Source organism: Chrysemys picta, chromosome 1 (assembly GCF_011386835.1).
Source record: "Chrysemys picta bellii isolate R12L10 chromosome 1, ASM1138683v2, whole genome shotgun sequence".
Lineage (NCBI taxonomy): Eukaryota > Metazoa > Chordata > Testudines > Emydidae > Chrysemys > Chrysemys picta.
In genome coordinates this window covers 308,455,707-308,476,445 of record NC_088791.1, presented here as the reverse complement: position 1 = coordinate 308,476,445, position 20,739 = coordinate 308,455,707, and the positions used below count along the sequence as shown (strand labels likewise).

Genomic DNA, 20,739 nt, shown 5'->3' with positions numbered 1-20,739 from the left:
GGTGGCTACAAATGCAATCAGGTCAAGAGGAAACCTTTCGTTTTATCAGGTAATTTCGGGTATGTCTACACTGAAGCAAGGAGTGAGCCTCCCTGCTCAGGCAAACCAGCTTGTGTTAGCAGGGCTCATGCTAGTGCGCCAAAAATAGCGGCGTGGACATTGTGGCACCAGTGGAGGCCTGAGCTCCGACCCATCCTGAAATCCGGAGGCTAGCTCAAGCCTCTCCTCAGCCATAACATCCACACAGCTACTTTCAGTCTGACAGGTCAAGCCCCACCAGCACTAGGGAGAAAAGGGGAAATCTTAGATCTCTGTAGAAAAAACCCCTCCTGCCCCAGTGGAATTTTTAAAAATAATGTTACCAATTTTCAAAATGTGACTAAAATGCATTCAATTTCTGTGGGCAGGGAGAAGTGCAAAATACCATGTAACCTCGGTTAACACTAGCCACTAATACGGCAGCTAAATGAAACTCCACTCACAGTCTGTTCCTCTAAGGTGCACACCTGCGCGGCCGCACACAAGGCCATCAAAGGCCACGCAGCAGCCGCACACGTGCGCGCACAGGTGAGTGGGGAGAATGTGGAGGGTTGGGGCAGTGGGGTGAGGTAATGAGGGCTCGGGGGAGCTTGGGGCATGCAGGGCTTGGGAGGAGGGGAAGATACCTCAATCCCGTGGCCCCAGTTCCGGCCAGGGCTGCAGCAGGGATGGGAGAGGCGCGCCTCTCCCCGGCAGCAGGGATGAATGAGGCGCCTCTTTCCCAGCCCCAACTCTGGCCAGGGCTGCGGCGGGTACGAGAGAGGTGCCTCTCTCCCCCGGACCCAGCCCCAGGGCTGCAGCAGCCGGAGAGAGACGCCTCTCCCAAGGCTGGGGAGGGGAGAGATGTGTGTGTGTCTCTCTCTCTCTCTTTCTCACACACACACACACACACACACACACACACACACACACGCACACACAGAGTGTGTGTCTCTCTCACACACACACTCTGTGTCATACACATACACACTGTCTGTCTAACATACACACACACACACACACACACACACACTCTTTCACACTCACCTCCCAACATATTTGTGTTGTTGTTGTTGTTACTTCTTGATACTTCCTGAAATGCACATATATTCTTTGTAATTTTATTCTTTCAAAGTGCTACTTTATTTTTTTGACTGGTCTATGCATTTCATTATTTTTATTTCTCTCTTACGCTTAAATTAATTCTTTGAGTAGTGAGTTCTAAAATGCCTAACCTGTCCTGGCTGGAGTAATTATCCCTATGGTAACTTTTTAAAAAATATATATATCTATATAGGTTTTTTGTTGCTACTGGTGGCGCACATCCGCACATTAGCTTGATATTGGTGCACATAACAAAATTCATTCCGCACATGGGTGAAAAAAATTAGAGGGAACATTGCTCACAGTAGCTTTATACCTGTTCATGAGTGTTCTCACACTGGCCTCCAGTTTTGCTTGTGTAAATAACTGTGGGCACAACTTTGCGCCTATAATTAAGGCATTAATAAAAATTAAATTAGGGCCATTAAATAATCTAAGCCCTGGATTTGTCAATTCAGTCAGCTATATAAACAGCTAAGTCCTCTAAGTTTGGAAGCCCCATTACATGTGAAAATAATTTAGACAGTCGAATGTTGATGTTTCTGGAGATGCAGCTAAACTAGGCACAAACCCCAGCTCCCCTGGCACATGTCACCAAAATGCAATTCTAATGGGTGAAAAAGCTGTAACTAAAGTGAATAATTATCACGACATGCAGGGCAATGCTGGTGCTGAGTCATGTTGTGTCCTCTTGTACAGAGGAAATTATTTACCAGAGAATAAATCCACTATGGGCTGAATCCTGAAAACCAAATGAGGCCCATAAAAGGCCCTACATGCATCTGAATCAAATGGTCGCAGTGCAGAGGGGTGGGCAGGATGTGGGGAGCCCAGGCCAGGGGCCTGCACCACTCCAGCTTGCTGCAGAACTATGCTTTTTGGGATTTCCCTGCACCCAGGCACAAGGGGCTTAGGTAGCAAGCCAGGACTGGTAGAGCCATTAGATCCACCAGCCAAACAAGCCCAGGGAGGACATGCAGTAGCAGCCTCAGAGCAGCTCTGCTGCATTCCGCAGCCTGAGGGAAGAATTCCTGCCTCCACAATCCCTGCCAACCTCTTCACTGCTGAGCTGCCTGACTCAGGCCTGGGCCAGGGAAAAAGATTTGCAGCATCATGATAACTGGATTTCTGATTTGCACACAGAAATGCACCCAAATAATCTGGGATTTACATTTTAACTGAGGTGCTTAGGGCAGATTTCAAAGGTATTTACGTATTGAAGATTCAGATAGGTACCTACTGGGATGCAATAGCATCCAAGCAGGTTAGGTGCTTAACTGCATTGAAATTAATGGAAGGTAGGTGCCAAATCTGCTTGGGCACTTCTGAAAATCTCAGTGGGTGCCTACTAGCCTACTGGGCCATTGACTTCAATAGGTTTGCCTTAGTACTAATGGACCTCATGCCTTGGCCCACTCCCAGAAGTTTCTTTACATCCAAAATTACTATAAGCAGGTGCCTGTGTATTCACTTCTAAACGGGTCCATTATGACTACTACTTTCATTGTGTTAATTCACATTGCTGATAAACTGACTTGTCTCCACCCTGAATTAACAAGTGATGTAATGACAGCTGACACTTCTGTGCAGCACTGCTACCTGGGACTATCTCTCCAGATGCTAATCTGCTTTTCCCCCCCAGCGTTAAGAGTTGTTCTGAGAAGAGCTGCTTGCACTTTGTGGTTAAACAGTATAATCCATACATTTTTGCAGCAGTTAATTGCATTTGCTGTGTATCCCTTTTTTATTAGTCAGGTTTTTTTCTTTTTGCACAGCAAGGGCCAGATCCTGAACCTGTATAACTAAGCAAAGGCCCATTAACTCCCATATGGAAATAAACCACGTGAGGATTTGGCCCAAAATTGTTTCTTTCTTTTCCTGTCCTTTATCTAAATGCAGATTCATAAAATGGAAGCTTTCAACAGCAGCAGAGCCCTGGCCGGAAATAACTGCGCAAATTCCAGAAGAGGCAAGAACCAAGTGGGTGATCAGTCCCAGGTTTAGGAGAAGAGAGGGATAACTTGACAGCGCTGAAGTGTGCACAGCGATGACAGTGTTACTAGAAGTGGAATGAGCCATTAGCTTCACAGAAAACCTCCTAGTACATTTACTGGTTTAAATGACTCAAGCTGGACAACGACTATTTAAATGCCTTCCAGCACTGTATATATGCCCAAACCATGGTGGAAAACAACTATAAACCATTTCACTGCTCAAATGATTTCAGAAACCGTAGGATTCGTCCAATTTAAACACTTAGGAGATGTTGTTACAGAAATAGAACCCAACCTTAAATTCCTTATTCAGAGCCAGAATGTGTCCACGTCCCTCTCACCCTCTTAGCAATGAGATCCTCACAGGGGTTTTCTCCCACATGGCCTCCCAGCTGTGGTTTTTAATCACAGGTGATCTAATCCCAAGTGTCTAGTCAACCCAACCTCATGCAGAACTCCCACTGACATTCATGGGATTTCTGCTTGAGTGCAGACCGAGTGACCACTTGGCAAAGCCTTGGAATTTGGCCCATAATGACGATGCGTGAATCTCTGAGTGGTCCCTGAAAACGGATCGAATTGAATAAGCAAACGTGAGAAGAGAAGAAATGCTGTGACGTACTTGTCTCTACATGAAGCATTGGTCGTGTTATAGATGTCGTCGATGGTGAGATGCCAGTTTTTGACTGATCCCTTCACAAAGCCTGACACCATAACGAAGCCAAGGACGAGAACGTTGATGCAGGTGAATATTTTGTTTACCATTGCGGATTCTTTCACTCCGCAAGTTAAAAGCCCTGGAAAAATTACAAAAAACAATCAGACATTCCTTCAACAACAGTACATGGCCCAGAAGCAGCAGAGCAAAGGGAAGCCCTGACTTTTTGTGCATGTCTCTCTCACTGCATTATTGTGCTAATAAAATACCATTTAAGTGGTCTCTCTACACTGGAAAGCTGCTAGGTTGAGTAAAAGTCTAATACAAAAAGATAAGGTCCAACCCTGCAAACCTTCTTTTCATGAAAACAGTCTTATTAAAGTCAATAGGACTGAGCCCTTGGTAAATACAAACTCCATCCAGAGACCACAGATCAGATTAGCTCTAGGCCTTGGAGAAAGCATCATTGGTGATTTTTGTGAAGTACCTCATTGTGGTCATGCAGGCCCTGGCTAAAGCGCAGAAGTCACCAGTACCAGCCATCTTCAACAGTTCCTTGGGAAGATGGGCAGGTATCATGCCAGTGCAGGGATCAGACACAGCAGGTCAGTTACCTGACACTTAAATTGAACGAATCATAAGAACAAAAGAATGGCCCTACTGGGTTAGACCAAAGGTCCATCTAGCCCAGTATCCTGTCTTCCGACAGGTGGCAGTGCCAGGTGCCCCAGAGGGAATGAACAGAACAGGTAATCATCAAGTGATCCACCCCGTCGCTCATTCCCAGCTTCTGGCAAACAGAGGCTAGGGACACCATCCCTGCCCATCCTGGCTAATAGCCATTGATGGGCCTATCCTCCATGAATTTATCTAGTTCTTTTTTGAACCCTGTTATGGTCTTGGCCTTCACAACATCCTCTGGCGAGGAGTTCCACAGGTTGACTATGCACTGTGTGAATACTTCCTTTTATTTGTTTTAAACCTGCTGCCTATTAATTTCATTTGGTGACCCCTAGTTCTTGTGTTATAAATCACAGAGGAAAAAGTCATGGGGAAAATCCTGACCCCACTGTAGCCAAGGGGAGTTCTGGCATTGACTTCGCTGTGAGCAAGATTTCAGCCCATTTCTTTAAAAACTTTCATCTTAATGAATAGCATATTTTTAAAAGTGCCAGCAATAACAACAACGAGTCAGCACTCTGCATTTAGAATAACAGATTTTGTTTCTCTTTTTCAATCTTTAGCTAATAACTAGCATTCCTACTCCCTTGCTTGCTGTTTAAGAAAGAGGTTACCTGTGTAACCAAAATCTAACATGTAGTCTTAGTGATAAACATCAACATGAAGTGTGAGCAATGCTTAATTTCTAATGAAAGAGGCGCTGAGGGTCAAGCAATTTTTTTACATTCATCACTGATGCAGCAAACCGAGAGTTGCTGGGGCTAGGAACTGCCAAGCCTAGAGGTGCCAGGGCTCAGTTCTGGCAAGCCCTGGCACAAATTAAGCACTGTGTGTGTGTGTGTGTGTGTGTGTGTGGGTGGGGGGGGGGGGGGGGGGAGACACTGTGATGGGACCAGGATTTGGCCAACAGAGAGTTTATTTCACTCACAGATGTGGAGTTCATAGATTATATGGTGAGAAGGGACTGTTGTGATTGTCTAGTCTGACCTCCTATACAACAAAGGCCCAAGTTTGTATTTTTGAAACAAGGAAATAAGCAATGAAATAGGCGGTGGACACAGCAGAAGATCTAGATAAAGCAGGGTGGGCAACCAGAAAATAAGAAATCAGGCACCAAAAAGTAGGTGATTCTCAAGAGCTGAGACGGGCATAAACTACAGGACATATATACAGTGGCAGAGCTAATAGAAGTGGGGGCGGGGACACCAAGGGCTTTAGGTGCATGTGTGGCACCTTTCTCACAGGGCTGAAGCGAGAGTCTGCTGTGCACTCACCTGGCAGCAGCAGCTGGGCCCAGCTCCCTGCTCCAGGCATTGTGACACGAAGCACAGGGTCGCAGTACCACGTGACCTTGTGTGCCATGTCACAACACCACTCACTCAAATTTGACCCGGCTGCCTCTCAGTCGTGCTGGGCCAAACCTGAATGTTGCAGTGAGCTCGTGCGCTAGGTCGCAACGTCAGCAGTGAGGAGCCCGTCCCAGCCCGGGAGCCACCACTGCTGCGTAGTGTGGAGTGGGCTTGCTCTCCAGCCTGCCACCAATGACCCAGTTGCAAAACCTAGCTCTGCCAATGCTTATATGTGGAAATAAAGCTGCTTATTCAGAAGCTTGCTGCAGCTGCAAAGGTTTAGCCTTTTTGCAAAATGTTCAAAATCTGAAGAGGTTTCCCATGCAGTAGAAAAAATCTGCTGACGCAGTTTTACTCTCAAATAGCAGTGGGTGACACTATACAGATAAAGAAATTTACGTAAGCACATACGTTTGACTACTGATCCAAATCAAACCCAAATGGAACCTCCGGGGCCAAATTCTGATCAGTCAGACCACTTTACATCTGGAGCCACTCCATTACATCTAGATTAACTGAGTACAGAATCTTCCCTCACATCTGCTAACTCGGAGCTCAGCACTTCAAGCCCTGTACATGAGGGGTTCTGATGGATTTCAACGGGAGTTCTACACTCATCAAAGGGCTTGCAAAAACAGGGCCTACGGCTGGGAACCTCATAAGAACATGGTTCCTTGTGAGAGTTCTGACACTTCCTGCTTCTGATCAGGCCTAAAGTATTGCAAGAAGAGCCTCTGTTGTGGTATCATGGTATCTCCTACCGGCTAGGAAGCATACGGGTGCAGGAAAATGATTTTCTTTTAATTAATATGACATTTGACAAAGTTTTGAAAGGTTCAGTGTGATATTTGGGTGAAAGTTCAGCTGGGTTTTCATTTTAATTCCTGCTCTTGTACAAAATACTCCTTGCATTCCAATCAAAAACCGAAGACATGTTTTGGATGTTATGGAAAGAGAGAAACCAGTTTATTTTTCATGCAGAATTATTTCTCTTGAGTCCTGCAATCACTGCTGCAAATTGAAGTCCACATATTTTAAAATAAACAGTCATGCACCAGGGTGTTACTTAGTTCCGTCCTTTCCCCCCACATTTTCCTGGCCAGTGTGCTATATAAACTGGCAGATCATCAGAGTGGGAGTTAGAGTAATAGAACAGAGTCCCTCTGCAATAGCTTTTAAAAAAAGCCCTCCATACCTGTCTCAGGGTAACAAATCTCCCGGTCTTACTCTACATGGTATAAAGATTGATTGTTTCACCAGTGTTCCTGTAAACACCTTGAATGCTCCCCTAATGAAAGAGCTTGCAAACAGGATGTGCAGAGTTTGAACTCCAGAGCAGCTAAATAGGTCAATCCGACACTTTGGGCAAACAAAAGAGCCTTTAATAAATTGTCCAAAATAAATGAGGGTTTTTGCTCGTTCACCAAAAGCAAACAATGAAATTACAGAAAAGTAAGTATCATCTCAGCAACCTTCCCAAAGGTTTTACCTGTTAAGATGAAGATGATGAGAACAGAGAAGATATCTGGATATTCTGCTAGCACCCCCGGAGCGTTCATGGTCATGTGCTCTTGGCAGAAGCGCTCAATGTGCTTGCCTATGAGTTCATCAAACGTCGCACTCCATGCTCTGGCCACGCTTGATGTTCCTACCAGAAAACAGGAAGGAATCACAGCACTTTTCATGACTAGAAAATATTTCTAAATGAGCAGCATTACTTACTGCTGCATGACAGCAACAGGGATCAGCCCAAGAAGGGTGCAGCTGACCCCTGCTATTCAGTTAGCAGGGGCGAATAGTGAACCCTCGCCCCTGGGTACATTTGGAGGTTCAGCTTCTCTACAAACCCAAATCTCAGGAGACAACCCCTCTCGCAGAAGTCCTAGCCTAGCAATTGCTTACCCTCCCCCCAGCAGCCTTCATGCCCCCAAGATCCCTTGTGAGGAAACCGCTTCCCACACTGGAGTAAACCACTTACTTCAAAGGTGTTCCACTAGTGTAAACGCTGGTGTGAGAGGAGAAAGAAGCCCTAAGACGGGAAAAGGGGGATGAGCAGGTTAACAGGAAAAGCAAATCACAGGAGGGTATAAGACATACTGGGCCTCCTCCTTTTACGTCACAGTGTTATTCCCAATGCTGTACATCCCTCCCGTGAGCAGGAACAGCTCCCACTGACTGAATGGGAGTTGAAGGAAAATGCAAACTGGTCCCTGCTTTGTGATTCAAACCTGGCGTTGCAGGGAGATAAATTCTGCTCAGTCACACTGCTGAAAATCCAGAGTGACTCTACTGATTCCAGCTGACTCACTAGGAGAGTGGGAGCCAGGTCAGTCCTTAACAGAGAGCAAAGCAGGACCCATGTATTTCAAACCCAATTCTTGAGCTACTCAACCACCCCACAGCTTGAAGTACTGCCTAGGAAATAGAAGCTATCATATAAGAGAAATCCTGCAGTGCGGGGTAAATCCATGTTCAAGTTCTACAGCAGGGACAGAAAAATACCGCACTGAAAGATAAATGCTGAAATGCAGCTCGCAAATTCGGACAAGATGTAAATAACTTTGGAGCTTTTGAAGATTAAAAATTAAAAATTCCCCCAATCCAGGGCAGGTGAAGAGCTGCCCGTCCCTAGGCAGCTCTTATGACGGCCCGGCTCCAGCTTCCAGCCTGGCCAGGGCCTCAGAGGGAAGAGGAGGAGCAGCGGTTGGGGGCAGGGTGTCCCACTTTTGACTTTTGAAAAGGTGGTCACCCTATAAGGCAGTGGCCAGTCTTTGCTCTGTCCCCAAACAGATCCACCAGCAGGACAAACCTGGCATGAGGAGGAAAGTCAGAAGAGGCTACGCCCTGTAATGCACTGTAGTAAGTTACTTCTTCCCCAAGAGCAAGGAGGAAGGAAGGAAGGAGTCACAATTGTTGTCCTGGACTCCCCCTGGGATGCACCTGCTATGCACACACATGCATATTTGGGATTTAGAACTCTGGGTCAAACAAGTTTGTAGTAATATTTGAGCAAGATATTTTTTCCCCCAACAGTTTTATCAGGGAAATAGTTGAGCTGTCTATATTTAAGGGTATTCTACCTGAATGTTACTTTAACACAGTCCTCTGGTAACAGTTTAGTTTAATTTTAAGATGATACAAATATTATTGTTTTTATTATGCCACCTTAAAATAAATCACACCAAATAGCCATTTATAAAAAGGTTAGGGTGTAGTATGAAAGCCATAAGGAGAAGAACAAAGGTCTCAGAAATGCCAATCTAAGCTCAGATCCTATGATTAACTTTGCTCAAGTGAATGTGTTTGCAGGATCAGGACCATGCGACCCTATCTAGGCCAAAATCCCCCTGACAGCTTCTCCTTTATTGGTTCTCTCATACCATGGTGATAATGGCCATATAAGTACAGTATCTAGATAAACGAGAACTGCTGGACTACAGAAGTCTTCTATTTATTGCTCCAATTAAACCCTGGAGCAGGCCTGCACAACACGCGGCCCGCGGGCCCACTGTGCGGCCCGCGGGCAAGCGGTGGGGGGCGGTTTCCGGGTTCACCCCCTGCCCGGGGGGCCTGACCTCACAGCCCCACGCGCCGCGCTCTGACTGCCCTGACAGTCAGAAGCGCGGCTGCCGGGTTCGCCCCCTGCCGGGGCAGGGGGGCCCGACCTCCCCCACCCCTGGGCAGGGGGCGAACCCGGCAGCCGCACTTCTGATGTCAGGGCGGTCAGAGCGCGGCGCGCAGGGCTGTGAGGTCGCCCCCCCCCCCCCCCCCCGCCCGCACACGCGTCTCCCGCTCCTCCTGCCTGGCGTCCAGTGTCACTTCCGGGGCTGCTGAGGCGGGAAGCGCTGGGCACGAGGCAGAGCTGGTAAGTCTGAGCGAGGGGAGAGGCACCCGGCCTGGGCTCGAGCCGCAGCTCACGGGGGCTGGGGTCAGGGGGATGTCCAGCTCAGAGGGGCTGGGCTCGGAGCTGAGGTCAGGGCTGGGGGGGGGGGGGGGGATTTGGGGTCAGGGGGGTGTCCGGCTCAGAGGGGCTGGACTCGGAGCTGGGGGTCAGGGCTGCTGGGGGATGGGGTCGGGGGCTGCTCAGCTCACAGGGGCTGGGCTCAGAGCTAGGGGTCAGGGCTGTGGGGGGATGGGGTCGGGGGGGGTGTCTGGCTCAGAGGGGCTGTGCTCAGAGCTGGGGGTCAGGGCTGCTGGGGGATGGGGTCGAGGGGTGCTTAGCTCAGAGGGGCTGGGCTCGGAGCTAAGGGTCAGGACTGGGGGGGGGTTGGGGGAGACAGGGTTCGGCGGGGCTGGGTGGGGGACGGGGTTCGGCGGGGCTGGGAGGCGCTGGGCGGGGGGGAGGGGGGCCTGTTTCAGCACGGCCGGGGGGTTTCAGCCCTCAGCTATTTTCTTTGGAGTAATATGGCCCTCGCTGCTTTACGAGTTGTGCAGGCCTGCTCTGGAGGATGCATCTCTTAGGCTAGGTCTATACTACCCGCCTGAATCGGCGGGTAGAAATCGACCTCTCGGGGATCGATTTATCGCGTCCCGTCGGGACGCGACAATCGATCCCCGAATCGGCGCTCTTACTCCACCAGCGGAGGTGGTAGTAAGCGCCACCGACAGAAAGCCGCAGAAGTCGATTTTGCCGCCGTCCTCACAACGGGGTAAGTCGGCTGCGATATGTCGAATTCAGCTACGCTATTCACGTAGCTGAATTTGCGTATCTTAAATCGACTCCCCCCTGTAGTGTAGATGTACCCTAAGAGGTAATTAACATTTTTCTGTAGAACAAAACACCTTGAGAGGAACCTATTTTGGAAATCTGGAAGTGTGTGTGTGGGGGGGGGGGGGGGGAGGAAGGGGGATCAGTTTGTTTGGAGTTTTTTTAAACTACATGTTATCCCCTTCCTGACATCAACCCAATTCATAAAAGAATATCAGAACACTAACTTCTGGGCATCTTACCTGGCACTGTCTCATTTCATATACAAAATCTAGAATGTAAAGAGGTTTCATGTAATATACAGAATGGAATCAATACTAGCCAAGACAAGCAGCACATATGTCACCAAGCAAGTCTTTATCTGATCTCTGCCAGGCACCCTGGGAATCAATCTCAGTTTTAATAGTAATATTCCCATAAAGTGTAATTTAAAACCCCCCTTTAATAATTTAATAGAAAATTGTTTGGCATTGTAGCTAGTGGAGTTCTTCCCTTAACTGGCGTATGGTGGTTTCAGCCTGAGCTCTGGCGCCATGACAAGTGGCACCATAATACACTTGAAGTGTTTGATGACTTGATTAAATGGACGAATCTTTAATTAACCAAAACGGTTTCTTTATAAACCTCAGAAGTGTGAACTGAGTTGTCCACTTACTCAGGGCCTGAGCCAAAGTCCATTGTAGTCAATCGGAGATTTTCCATTGAATTCAAGGGGCTCTGGATTGGGCACTGGACTGAAATCAGCGGAAGTTAGGCACCTAAATATCTGTGAAGATCTGAGTGCTGCAACCCACACCGGGCCCAATCCTGCACCCATTAAAGTCAATGCAAAATACCTACTGATTTCAATGGAAGCAGGACTGGGTCCTTAATCAGCAAATGCTATAGATGCTGAAGCAGTGAGAAACTGCCCCCCTCCCCCCCCACCAGCTGAACACCAGATTTTTCTTCCATAGCAGAAGGAAAAATCCTGATTCCTGGTAGACAGCTAGCAGGGCCTCACGCCAATATTGCATGAATCTGTTTAAACTAAAGGAAGCAGACGTGGCAACCTGGCACTGATCCAAACTGTTAACCTATAATATTTACCTAGTTCATAGGATGACTGAATTTCCGGAAAGAGCTCTGAAATGCTCAGCTCTGGAGGCTGCTGTAGGTGCAAGGTATTCTGTAGTTTCTATTTTTATAACAATCTGACTGTGCAAGTGAAAGTTAGTATACAAATCAGACAGGCATTCTGGATGAATGCTACAGTATTTCTGCATGCCCCTCAGTACTTACCAATCACATAAGAAAGAATTAAATTCCAACCAGTGATGAATGCCAACAGCTCACCCACAGTCACATAGCTATAGAGATAAGCAGACCCAGTCTTTGGAACTCTAGCACCAAATTCTGCATAACAAAGTCCAGCCAATACAGAAGCCAATGCGGCAATCAAGAAAGAGATAACAATCGCAGGTCCCGCGTTTTCTCGTGCCACTGCTCCAGCCAGTATATAGACACCCGCACCAAGTGTGCTACCTACACCAAGAGCTACCAAGTCAAAAGTGTTGAGGCATCGTGACAGCTTGCTCTCTTCTCTGGTCCAGTTCACAACTTTCCGGCGAAGCAGCTTCTTTCCAAAATTGAGAAGGCCATGACAACCCATCCTTTTGTGGAGACCTGTAAGAAAGATGCTGCATAATTAGTTAAACCAGCAGTAACTCAGGAAACATCATCTCTGCATAGTAATACCACACTGCTCTTGTATTTAAAGAACAAAACCTTTCCACTTTACACCTTTTGACTCTTCAAACTGGCTGCCTGGGTCTTCAGAGTTTTATCTGCTTACTGCACAGTCAAATCACTCCTGCTCATAGAACAACATGTACATATAAAATACTAAATAAAATGTACAATAAGGCCATGTGAAATTTACACTTCAGACGTTAGGTAATACACAGTGATATAACACTTACTGAAAAATGCATATTATGAAACTGAACTCATTGTGCCAGCTACGAAATCTATAATATCGACCCATGTAACAGAGACATTAGCTGAAGGAACAAACAAATTCATTTTTCAGAAGACACTAACCAAATACCTTGGCTTAACCCCGTGATATAAATCAATGGCTCTTACTCAGTAAAAATCATTATTATAACTGCAGGAAAAAAGTTTAGGATTTCATACATCCCACTGTTTAGGAAAATATCTAAGTCAACGCTAACAGTAAAGCCTTTCATGAGCTACACGAATTCAAACAAGCAGCAAGGCAAATCTTAGAAAAATCTCATTTGCTGAACTGTCGGCGTTCCAAAGCACACAGAGTGAGGAAAGTATTTTTTCCCTTCATATAGAAGGTAGAACTCTTTACCTAATGGTATTAGCATGTCAACAACCACTGACAATTCTTTGAGTTAGGACCACATGCAAGTATACATCTGTTAGATTTGTCTTCAGACAGATGGCTGTTCACTCCCAAAAAGCAAAAGTACCATAGAACTATACACTTCAAATTGGTACAGTAACTCCTCACTTAACGTTGTAGTTATGTTCCTGAAAAATGCGACTTTAAGTGAAACAATGTTAAGCAAATCCAATTTCCCCATAAGAATTAATGTAAATAGGGAGGTTAGGTTCCAGGGAAATTTTTCACTCGGCTGAGCCCTCAAGGGTTAACACATTGTTGTTAATGTAGCCTCACGCTCTACAAGGCAGCAGGAATGGAGGGAGGAGACACAACAGACGCATGGCAGTGGCTGCAAACATTCCCTGCCGATACTGAGGAAACTAAACATGATGAACTGAACCCATGCTATCCCACTGTAGCACACCACTCCCTCCACTTTCCAAAGTGCTGCGGGGTGCATGTGTGTGTGAGACAGAGACACACAGTATGTGTGTGTGTGTGTGTGTGTGTGTGTGAGAAACACACATTTCCCCTTTAAGTACGCTGACCCCACTCTAAGTACACTGCCTTCTTAAGTAGATCAGCAAGTTGAGACAGCAACTGCTCCCAGCAAGCTTCCTCCATCCTGAGCCCTGTCGTGTCCCCCACACCTCTGCTCTGTGGAGATGGGGTACAGGAGCAGGGGGGGCAGGAGTGGGGGTGAGGGGGGCACCCTGACATTAGCACCCCTCTTCCCCCCACCCCCTGCACAGCAAGCAGGAGGCTCCCGGGAGCAGCACATGGCAGTGGGGGGAGGGACACCTGAACTGCCCAGCAATTGATAGCCTGCTGGGCAGCTGCCACACAGGGAACTTAGGGGAGCTGATGGGGGGGCTGCTGGTCCACCCTGCTTCCAAACCCCCACCAGCTAGTTCAACGGGCTGCTCTTCCTGCAAGCAATGGACAAAGCTGGCAGTTGCCAAACAACGTTATAAGGGAGCATTGCGCAACTTTAAACTAGCATGTTCTCTAATAGATCAGCGACGTAACAACAAAACAACATTAACCGGGACAACATTAAGTGAGGAGTTACTGTATAAGATAGCATCAGCCTGAGAATGAAACTCACCCCTGTGCAGAAGGTTAGCACACTCATAGACTTTAAGGTCAGAATCTAGTCTGACCTCCTGCACACTGCAGGCCACAGAACCGCACCCACCCACTCTTGTGACATTCCCAGGCCAGTTCTTCAACTGAAACTCACTAGAGCTCCAGTGTATCCAACAGAGCTACGCGGATTAACACCAGACAAAGATCAGCCCCAGAATCCCTTTTAGACTGTGCAATAGCATCTTGGGGAAGTGGTGGAAACCCCTTACTTGGGATTTTTACATTTGACATCACTTCAGTCTCACCGGAGTACTAAGGGGCCTTAAGTTGCATAGGCCTTGTGCTGCCCTGCATTCACAATGGATAGCGATGGGCTGACCCCGTAGGCTAGAGGCACAGCTATCCACTCCCAAAAAAGGATCCAAGTTGGAGCTGAGTTAGCACTGCACTCCCTGTATTCGCAGCACTTGCTTAGCACTCCTCATTGTCACATCCTAGTGACTCCACCAATCAATTACAGAGGGGACAGTGTCTGCCTGCGGGAAGGTTGCCAGAGAGCAGGGCCTTTGAAGGGAACAGGAAGGAAATGGGAAAGATGGAGTGCCACCTTTGGGGAAAGAAATATGTATGTTGACTTTGCCACTCTCCCTGCAACTATTGTCCATCTCCTTATCTGGATGCTCCCTTATGCTCTATTCTCACTCTGTCCCCTGAGACAGCAACCACTAGGCCTGGAAGGATTAGATTTTTATCAGTAAATGTCACCATGCACACACGAAACAATGAAAAAAATATTTCCATCGATAATAAACAAAATTTACAGAAAGGAAAAGTAAGAAAAACGCTGCTTGAGAACTTAGAGTTTGATTCAAGGATATTTGTATATTTTGATGTGATGTTCACATTTTGTTTTAATGGTTATAAAGCTTTAACTTTTTGAATCTCAGCATCTGTCATTAAATAATTATTGTCTGAGCCTCTCGTTATTTGACAATTATGCCCCCATAATTTCCTGCAAATGTGAAAATTTAAATAGATAAAAATCTAAAAATATGCCTCAAACCATAATTTTGTGCAACTGTGAACATTTAAATGGCTAAAAAATGCTTAAAAATAAACTATTATCCATCAAAATTTTAAAAAGTAAAAATAAAATTCTGCCAGGCCTAACAATCGCTCATTGACCAATCAGGTCAGTCCTTTGCGTGCATATTCCCCAAAACAATGCCTTACCTGCCACAGGTGATTGGTCAGGTATGTGATCCATTTTGTCCAGTGTGTGATTCATGTCCTCTCTGAATATTTATCCACTTTAGTACTAGCTATCAAATTCACCCACAGGGGGCTCTACTGCCTTGGCTCTGGGCTGAGGGAATGGGGACTTTGCCTCCCACACCCCTGACAGGAGCCCAATATCTGTGTATTATTTTGTATTACTCTAGCTTTGTGCAGATAAAATAAATATCACTCTTGTTGAACATACAGTATTCAGTCCTGTGAGGTGCTGAGCTCCTTTTGAAAGTGAGTTGAAGACACACAGAACCTTGCAGGACTGAGCCCTCTAACTGGTAAGGAAAATGACATTCTGTGCATGTGAAGTACACTCACTCATTGCTGCTGATAATAATGATTTGTAAGTGTATACAGTTTTTTATAACAGTTAAGATGCCAAACAAAGTGACTAATCCTGAGGGATGTTCAGCACTGTTATTATATTTACTTTCAGTACATTATTCAGCCACTAACTGTCCCTGTATGCTACAACAGGGGTTCCAAACTGGGGTTCGGGACCCCTCAGGGGGTTGCAAGGTTATTATATGGGAGATCGCGAGCTGTCAGCCTGCTCCCTAAATCCCACTTTGCATCCAATATTTATAATGGTGTTAAATATATTAAAAAGTGTTTTTAATTTATAAGGGGGGGTCGCACTCAGAGGCTTGCTGTGTGAAAGGGGACACCAGTAGAAAAGTTTGAGAACCGCTGTGCTACACAGAGTTCCAGACTGGATGTGGTCACTGGTAAACAAGAGAGACAAAGTTGAAACTCAAGCTGTGTGGAAGATTAATTGTCAGTCGGTATAGTTTGTAGTTGTTTTTCTTTAATAAATGCTGCTGTTCTTTAATAAATGCTGTTTAAGATGGATTGTGATTCCATATATCTGACAGGCACGCCCCAATTATCATTGAGTTGTGGGTGCAAAATATCTTTCAGGATTTGGCCTAAAGTCTCTGCCTTAAAGAATTTGCAATCTGAAGACACCAGCAGGTTCTTTATACCTCAGCCATTTTGTTCAGACTCCGCAAAGCTTACATATTTTACTAAGAACTACATACAAGTAATGGATCCAATCCTGCACCAAGCCAGTAGAAGTTTTGTCACTAACATTTAGTGGGAGAAGGAGCATAGAATCATAGAATATCAGGGTTGGAAGGGACCTCAGGAGGTCATCTAGTCCAACCCCCTCTTCAAAGCAGGACCAATTCCCAACTAAATCATCCCAGCCAGGGTTTTGTCAAGCCTGACCTTAAAAACCTCTATGGAAGGAGATTCCACCACCTCCCTAGGTAACGCATTCCAGTGCTTCACCATCTTCCTAGTGAAAAAGTTTTTCCTAATATCCAACCTAAACCTCCCCCACTGCAACTTGAGACCATTACTCCTTGTTCTGTCATCTGGTACCACTGAGAACAGTCTAGATCCATCCTCTTTGGAACCCCCTTTCAGGTAGTTGAAAGCAGCTATCAAATCCCCCCTCATTCTTCTCTTCTGCAGACTAAACAATCCCAGTTCCCTCAGCCCCTCCTCATAAGTCATGTGCTCCAGCCCCCTAATCATTTTTGTTGCCCTCCGCTGGACTCTTTCCAATTTTTCCACATCCTTCTTGTAGTGTGGGGCCCAAAGCTGGACACAGTACTCCAGATGAGGCCTCACCAATGTCAAATAGAGGAGAATGATCACGTCCCTCGATCTGCTGGTAATGCCCCTTCTTATACAGCCCAAAATGCCATTAACCTTCTTGGCAACAAGGGCACACTGTTGACTCATATCCAGCTTCTCGTCCACTGTAACCCCTAGATCCTTTTCTGCAGAACTGCTGCCTAACCATTCGGTCCCTTGTCTGTAGCAGTGCTTGGGATTCTTCCGTCCTAAGTGCAGGACTCTGCAATCAGGTTTCTTTTGGCCCAATTCTCTAATTTGTCTAGGTCCCTCTGTAGCCTATCCCTACCCTCCAGCGTATCTACCACTCCTCCCAGTTTAGTGTCATCTGCAAACTTGCTGAGAGTGCAGTCCACGCCATCCTCCAGATCATTAATGAAGATATTGAACAAAACCAGCCCCAGGACCAACCCTTGGGGCACTCCGCTTGATACCGGCTGCCAACTAGACATGGAGCCATTGATCACTACCCATTGAGCCCGACAATCTAGCCAGCTTTCTATCCACCTTATAGGCCATTCATCCAGCCCATACTTCTTTAATTTGCTGGGAATAATACTGTGGGAGACCGTATCACAAGCTTCGCTAAAGTCAAGGAATAACATGTTCACTGCTTTCCCCTCATCCACAGACCCAGTTATCTCCTCATAGAAGGCAATTAGATTAGTCAGGCATGACTTGCCCTTGGTGAATCTATCCTGACTGTTCCTGATCACTTTCCTCTCCTCTAAGTGCTTCAGAATTGATTCCTTGAGGACTTGCTCCATGATTTTTCCAGGGACTGAGGTGAGGCTGATTGGCTTGTAGTTCCCTGGATCCTCCTCCTTCCCTTTTTTAAAAGATGGGCACTACATTAGCCTTTTTCCAGTCATCCAGGACCTCCCCAATCGCCATGAGTTTTCCAAGATAATGGCCAATGGCTCTACAATCACATCTGCCAATTCCTTTAGCACCATTGAATGCAGTGCATCCGGCCCAATGGATTTGTGCTTGTCCAGCTTTTCTAAATAGTCCCGAACCACTTCGTTCTCCACAGAGGGCTGGTCACCTTCTCCCCATGCTGTGCTGCCCAGTGCAATAGTCTGGGAGCTGACCTTGTTCGTGAAGACAGCGCATTGAGTACATTAGCTTTTTCCACATCCTCTGTCACTAGGTTGCCTCCCTCATTCAGTAAGGGGCCCACACTTTCCTTGACTTTTTTTTTGTTGCTAACATACCTGAAGAAACCCTTCTTGTTACTCTTTAACATCTCTTGCTAGCTATTTCAATTTATAAAACTAAAGTGCATGAACTATTCCAGTTTTTAAAAAAGCACCTGAATTATTTCAGGCTCATACAGCTCAAAACCACTCAAACAGAATCATATTTCCAAAACAATTTCAGCTTGGGGCTCTCTCAACCATAACTACAGCAATTTATTGTCATTCTAAGGCCATCAAGAATAAAGCAGAATCTTTTTTTTTTTTTAATGATGATTTGCTTAGTGGAGACACCCTTTAATTATGCCTGGCTTACAAATTAAGGCCTTGATCCTGAAACTGGAGGCACACAACCAGAGAGTTGCCACCCTGCAGGTCTCCAGGATTGGGTCCCATGTGTCCAGAAAGTCCAACGTGCTACAACATTTTAAAGTTTCTCTTACTCAGAACCTTCCAGGAATCTTTGCATTTGTAAGCAGAACACTGAGTCCCTAGGCTCTAGCCATTTCCTTCATCTCCTCGCACACTCCTATTCTCTTTCAACATCAGCTGATTACAATCGAAGGCATCTATTATACATTTTTGTTGCCTTTGAAACAATGAGCACCAAATCAACTTTTCGGCTTCAATTATAGTCACAATAGATTAGAGCAGATGTGACCTTCAGCAAGGCCGAATGTTTTCTTTTCATGGACAATCCTCAGTTAGCTCAGTACAGAAGAGAGGCCATTACCCTTTCCCTGCCAAAATCTCTTCCTTTACGCCAGCCAATTCCTATCTGCATAACGGCATAGGGGGTGAGGTTAGAAGAAAAGATCATGTTTTTTCCCCCTCCAAAGTTGGATCTGCTTCTGAACTTATTCTCTTCAGAAGCTGCTCTGGTGTCTGATGTCAGGAAATGTGCTCTGGGCCACTTTTCCCTCACGGTTTTTAAAACTACAAACCATTTTCCCTTGTGGTCAGTAGTGTTGTGTAGCTGTGGATCGGTTTGTGTAAAAATGACTCCCGGAATGGATGAACTTGTATATAATTAAAATCTCAATTCCCATGTATAGCTGCAGATCAAGATCATTTGTCCGAATGGGCCAAATTAGCATTATTCTCAAACATACACAAATGTCTCTGTCCCTTGCTCCAGCGGCTTTGTCCTGCTTGAGTGGCACAAAATAACCACAGAATTAGTGCATCTGTCCCATGGGGGATTTCCACTGCATGGATGAGGGGCTCTTTGGTGGCACAGAACCATCATAATGGCTCCTATGCCACCCTCTTCCTGGTCCTCAGTACTGGGAACACGGCTGGGGCCTACCCACATCCCAGTGATCCCTGGTTGCCGGACAGTGTTGTCATAAGTATGGATACAAAGGGCTTAAGAATAAGTGTCAAGTACACCATTACACGAGTACTTATAAATGTCAGCATAGGTGTGCTGTGGAAATAGCGCTTATGTATTTAGAAGTACAACTACAAGTATAAGCCCAAGTACTTTCAACTGCCATGTTCCCTGCAAGTGGCTGGTCAATATATGGACAACTACCTAAATAATACAAGCATACAGTGGAAGAGAAAGAAAAAGAGCAACAACAAAAGATAGAAGCAGACGAAGCAATTATTTAGGCCCCGATTTCCCAACTGCGCCGTCGGCATTGGAGTGTGCCCAGTGGCTGGGCGGTGTTTCCTACCCCTCGTTGCATAGGATGCAGCTACTGGGCTTGTTCCCTTAATGCAGGACACTGAGAGGTATGTGCACACTGCAAATAAAAACCTGTGGCTCGCCCGTGCCAGCTGACTCAGGCTCTTAGGGCTCTGGCTGCGGGGCTGTTTCATGGCAATAGACTTCTGGGACGGGGTTGCAGCCCAAGCTCTGGGATGCTCACACAGTCCTAAAGCCTGGGCCCAGCCCAAATGTGGAAGTCTACATTGCAATGAAATAGACCCTTAGCCCAAGCCCTGCAACCCTGAGTCAGCTGGCATGGACCAGCCACAGGTGTCTAACTGAAGTGTGGACAAAGCCTCTGAGATGGCTCCCCACTGCTCTGGCTCCCCACTGACTCACACCTCCGTTGGGCTGGGCAGTGAGTCTCCCCGCTGCCAGTTGCAGCGACCAATCAGAAGTCAAGGAGGTGGGACCACCAACCTCCCTGGCTAGTACAACAGCAGGGTCAACAGAAAAAAGCCCTGGCAGACAGAAGGCAGGGCTGGAAGCTTCCCAGCCAGGCTCGTGGGTTCTGGGGGCCAGCCAGCATCCAGGATAGTTGGATTAAAAAAACTATTTTGAAAAAGTACTTGCAGATAAAAAGTTACACATGCTACCTACAAAATGTACGTAGATACAAGTGCTCAGTAAAGAATATTTAAAGTATGTAAGTACAAATGTACATGGGAACACGGCAGCCAGAAAAGCTCCTTAAGCAGCCTGTGTAATGTAGTCTTCACTCTGCTTTACTTTTCAGCAGAGGGATGGGCTAAAGCCTGGTGGCCCCAGTATCAGAAGGAACACAAAGGAATTTAAATGACTCTTCACCCCCATTTCCCTCCCCCCAAAAGCTGTGTTAGACCTATGGAGCTGGCCATCAGTCTTCCGATCCATGATTTTTACAAGAG

At 46.4% G+C, this 20,739-nt stretch overlaps 1 protein-coding gene across 5 annotated transcripts in view; it reads right to left on the bottom strand.

The window, feature by feature from the left end:
• SLC7A1 (solute carrier family 7 member 1) overlaps positions 1–20,739 on the bottom strand; it is a 73,845-nt gene that overhangs the window by 18,329 nt on the left and 34,777 nt on the right. For 3 of the 5 annotated variants that reach the window (XR_010597819.1, XR_010597820.1, XM_005286640.5), the window contains exons 2-4: positions 11,794–12,177; positions 7,294–7,452; positions 3,739–3,913 (exon numbers count right to left, since the gene is read on the bottom strand). Coding sequence is in view for 2 of the 5 variants with exons in the window: in XM_005286640.5 (XP_005286697.2) it covers positions 3,739–3,913; positions 7,294–7,452; positions 11,794–12,163 (704 nt within the window). In the remaining 3 variants the exon portion in view is untranslated. Of the gene's footprint in view, positions 1–3,738; positions 3,914–7,293; positions 7,453–7,782; positions 7,834–11,793; positions 12,178–20,739 lie in introns of all 5 variants that reach the window. The other 2 variants (XR_010597821.1, XM_065581373.1) reach the window with 1 other exon arrangement.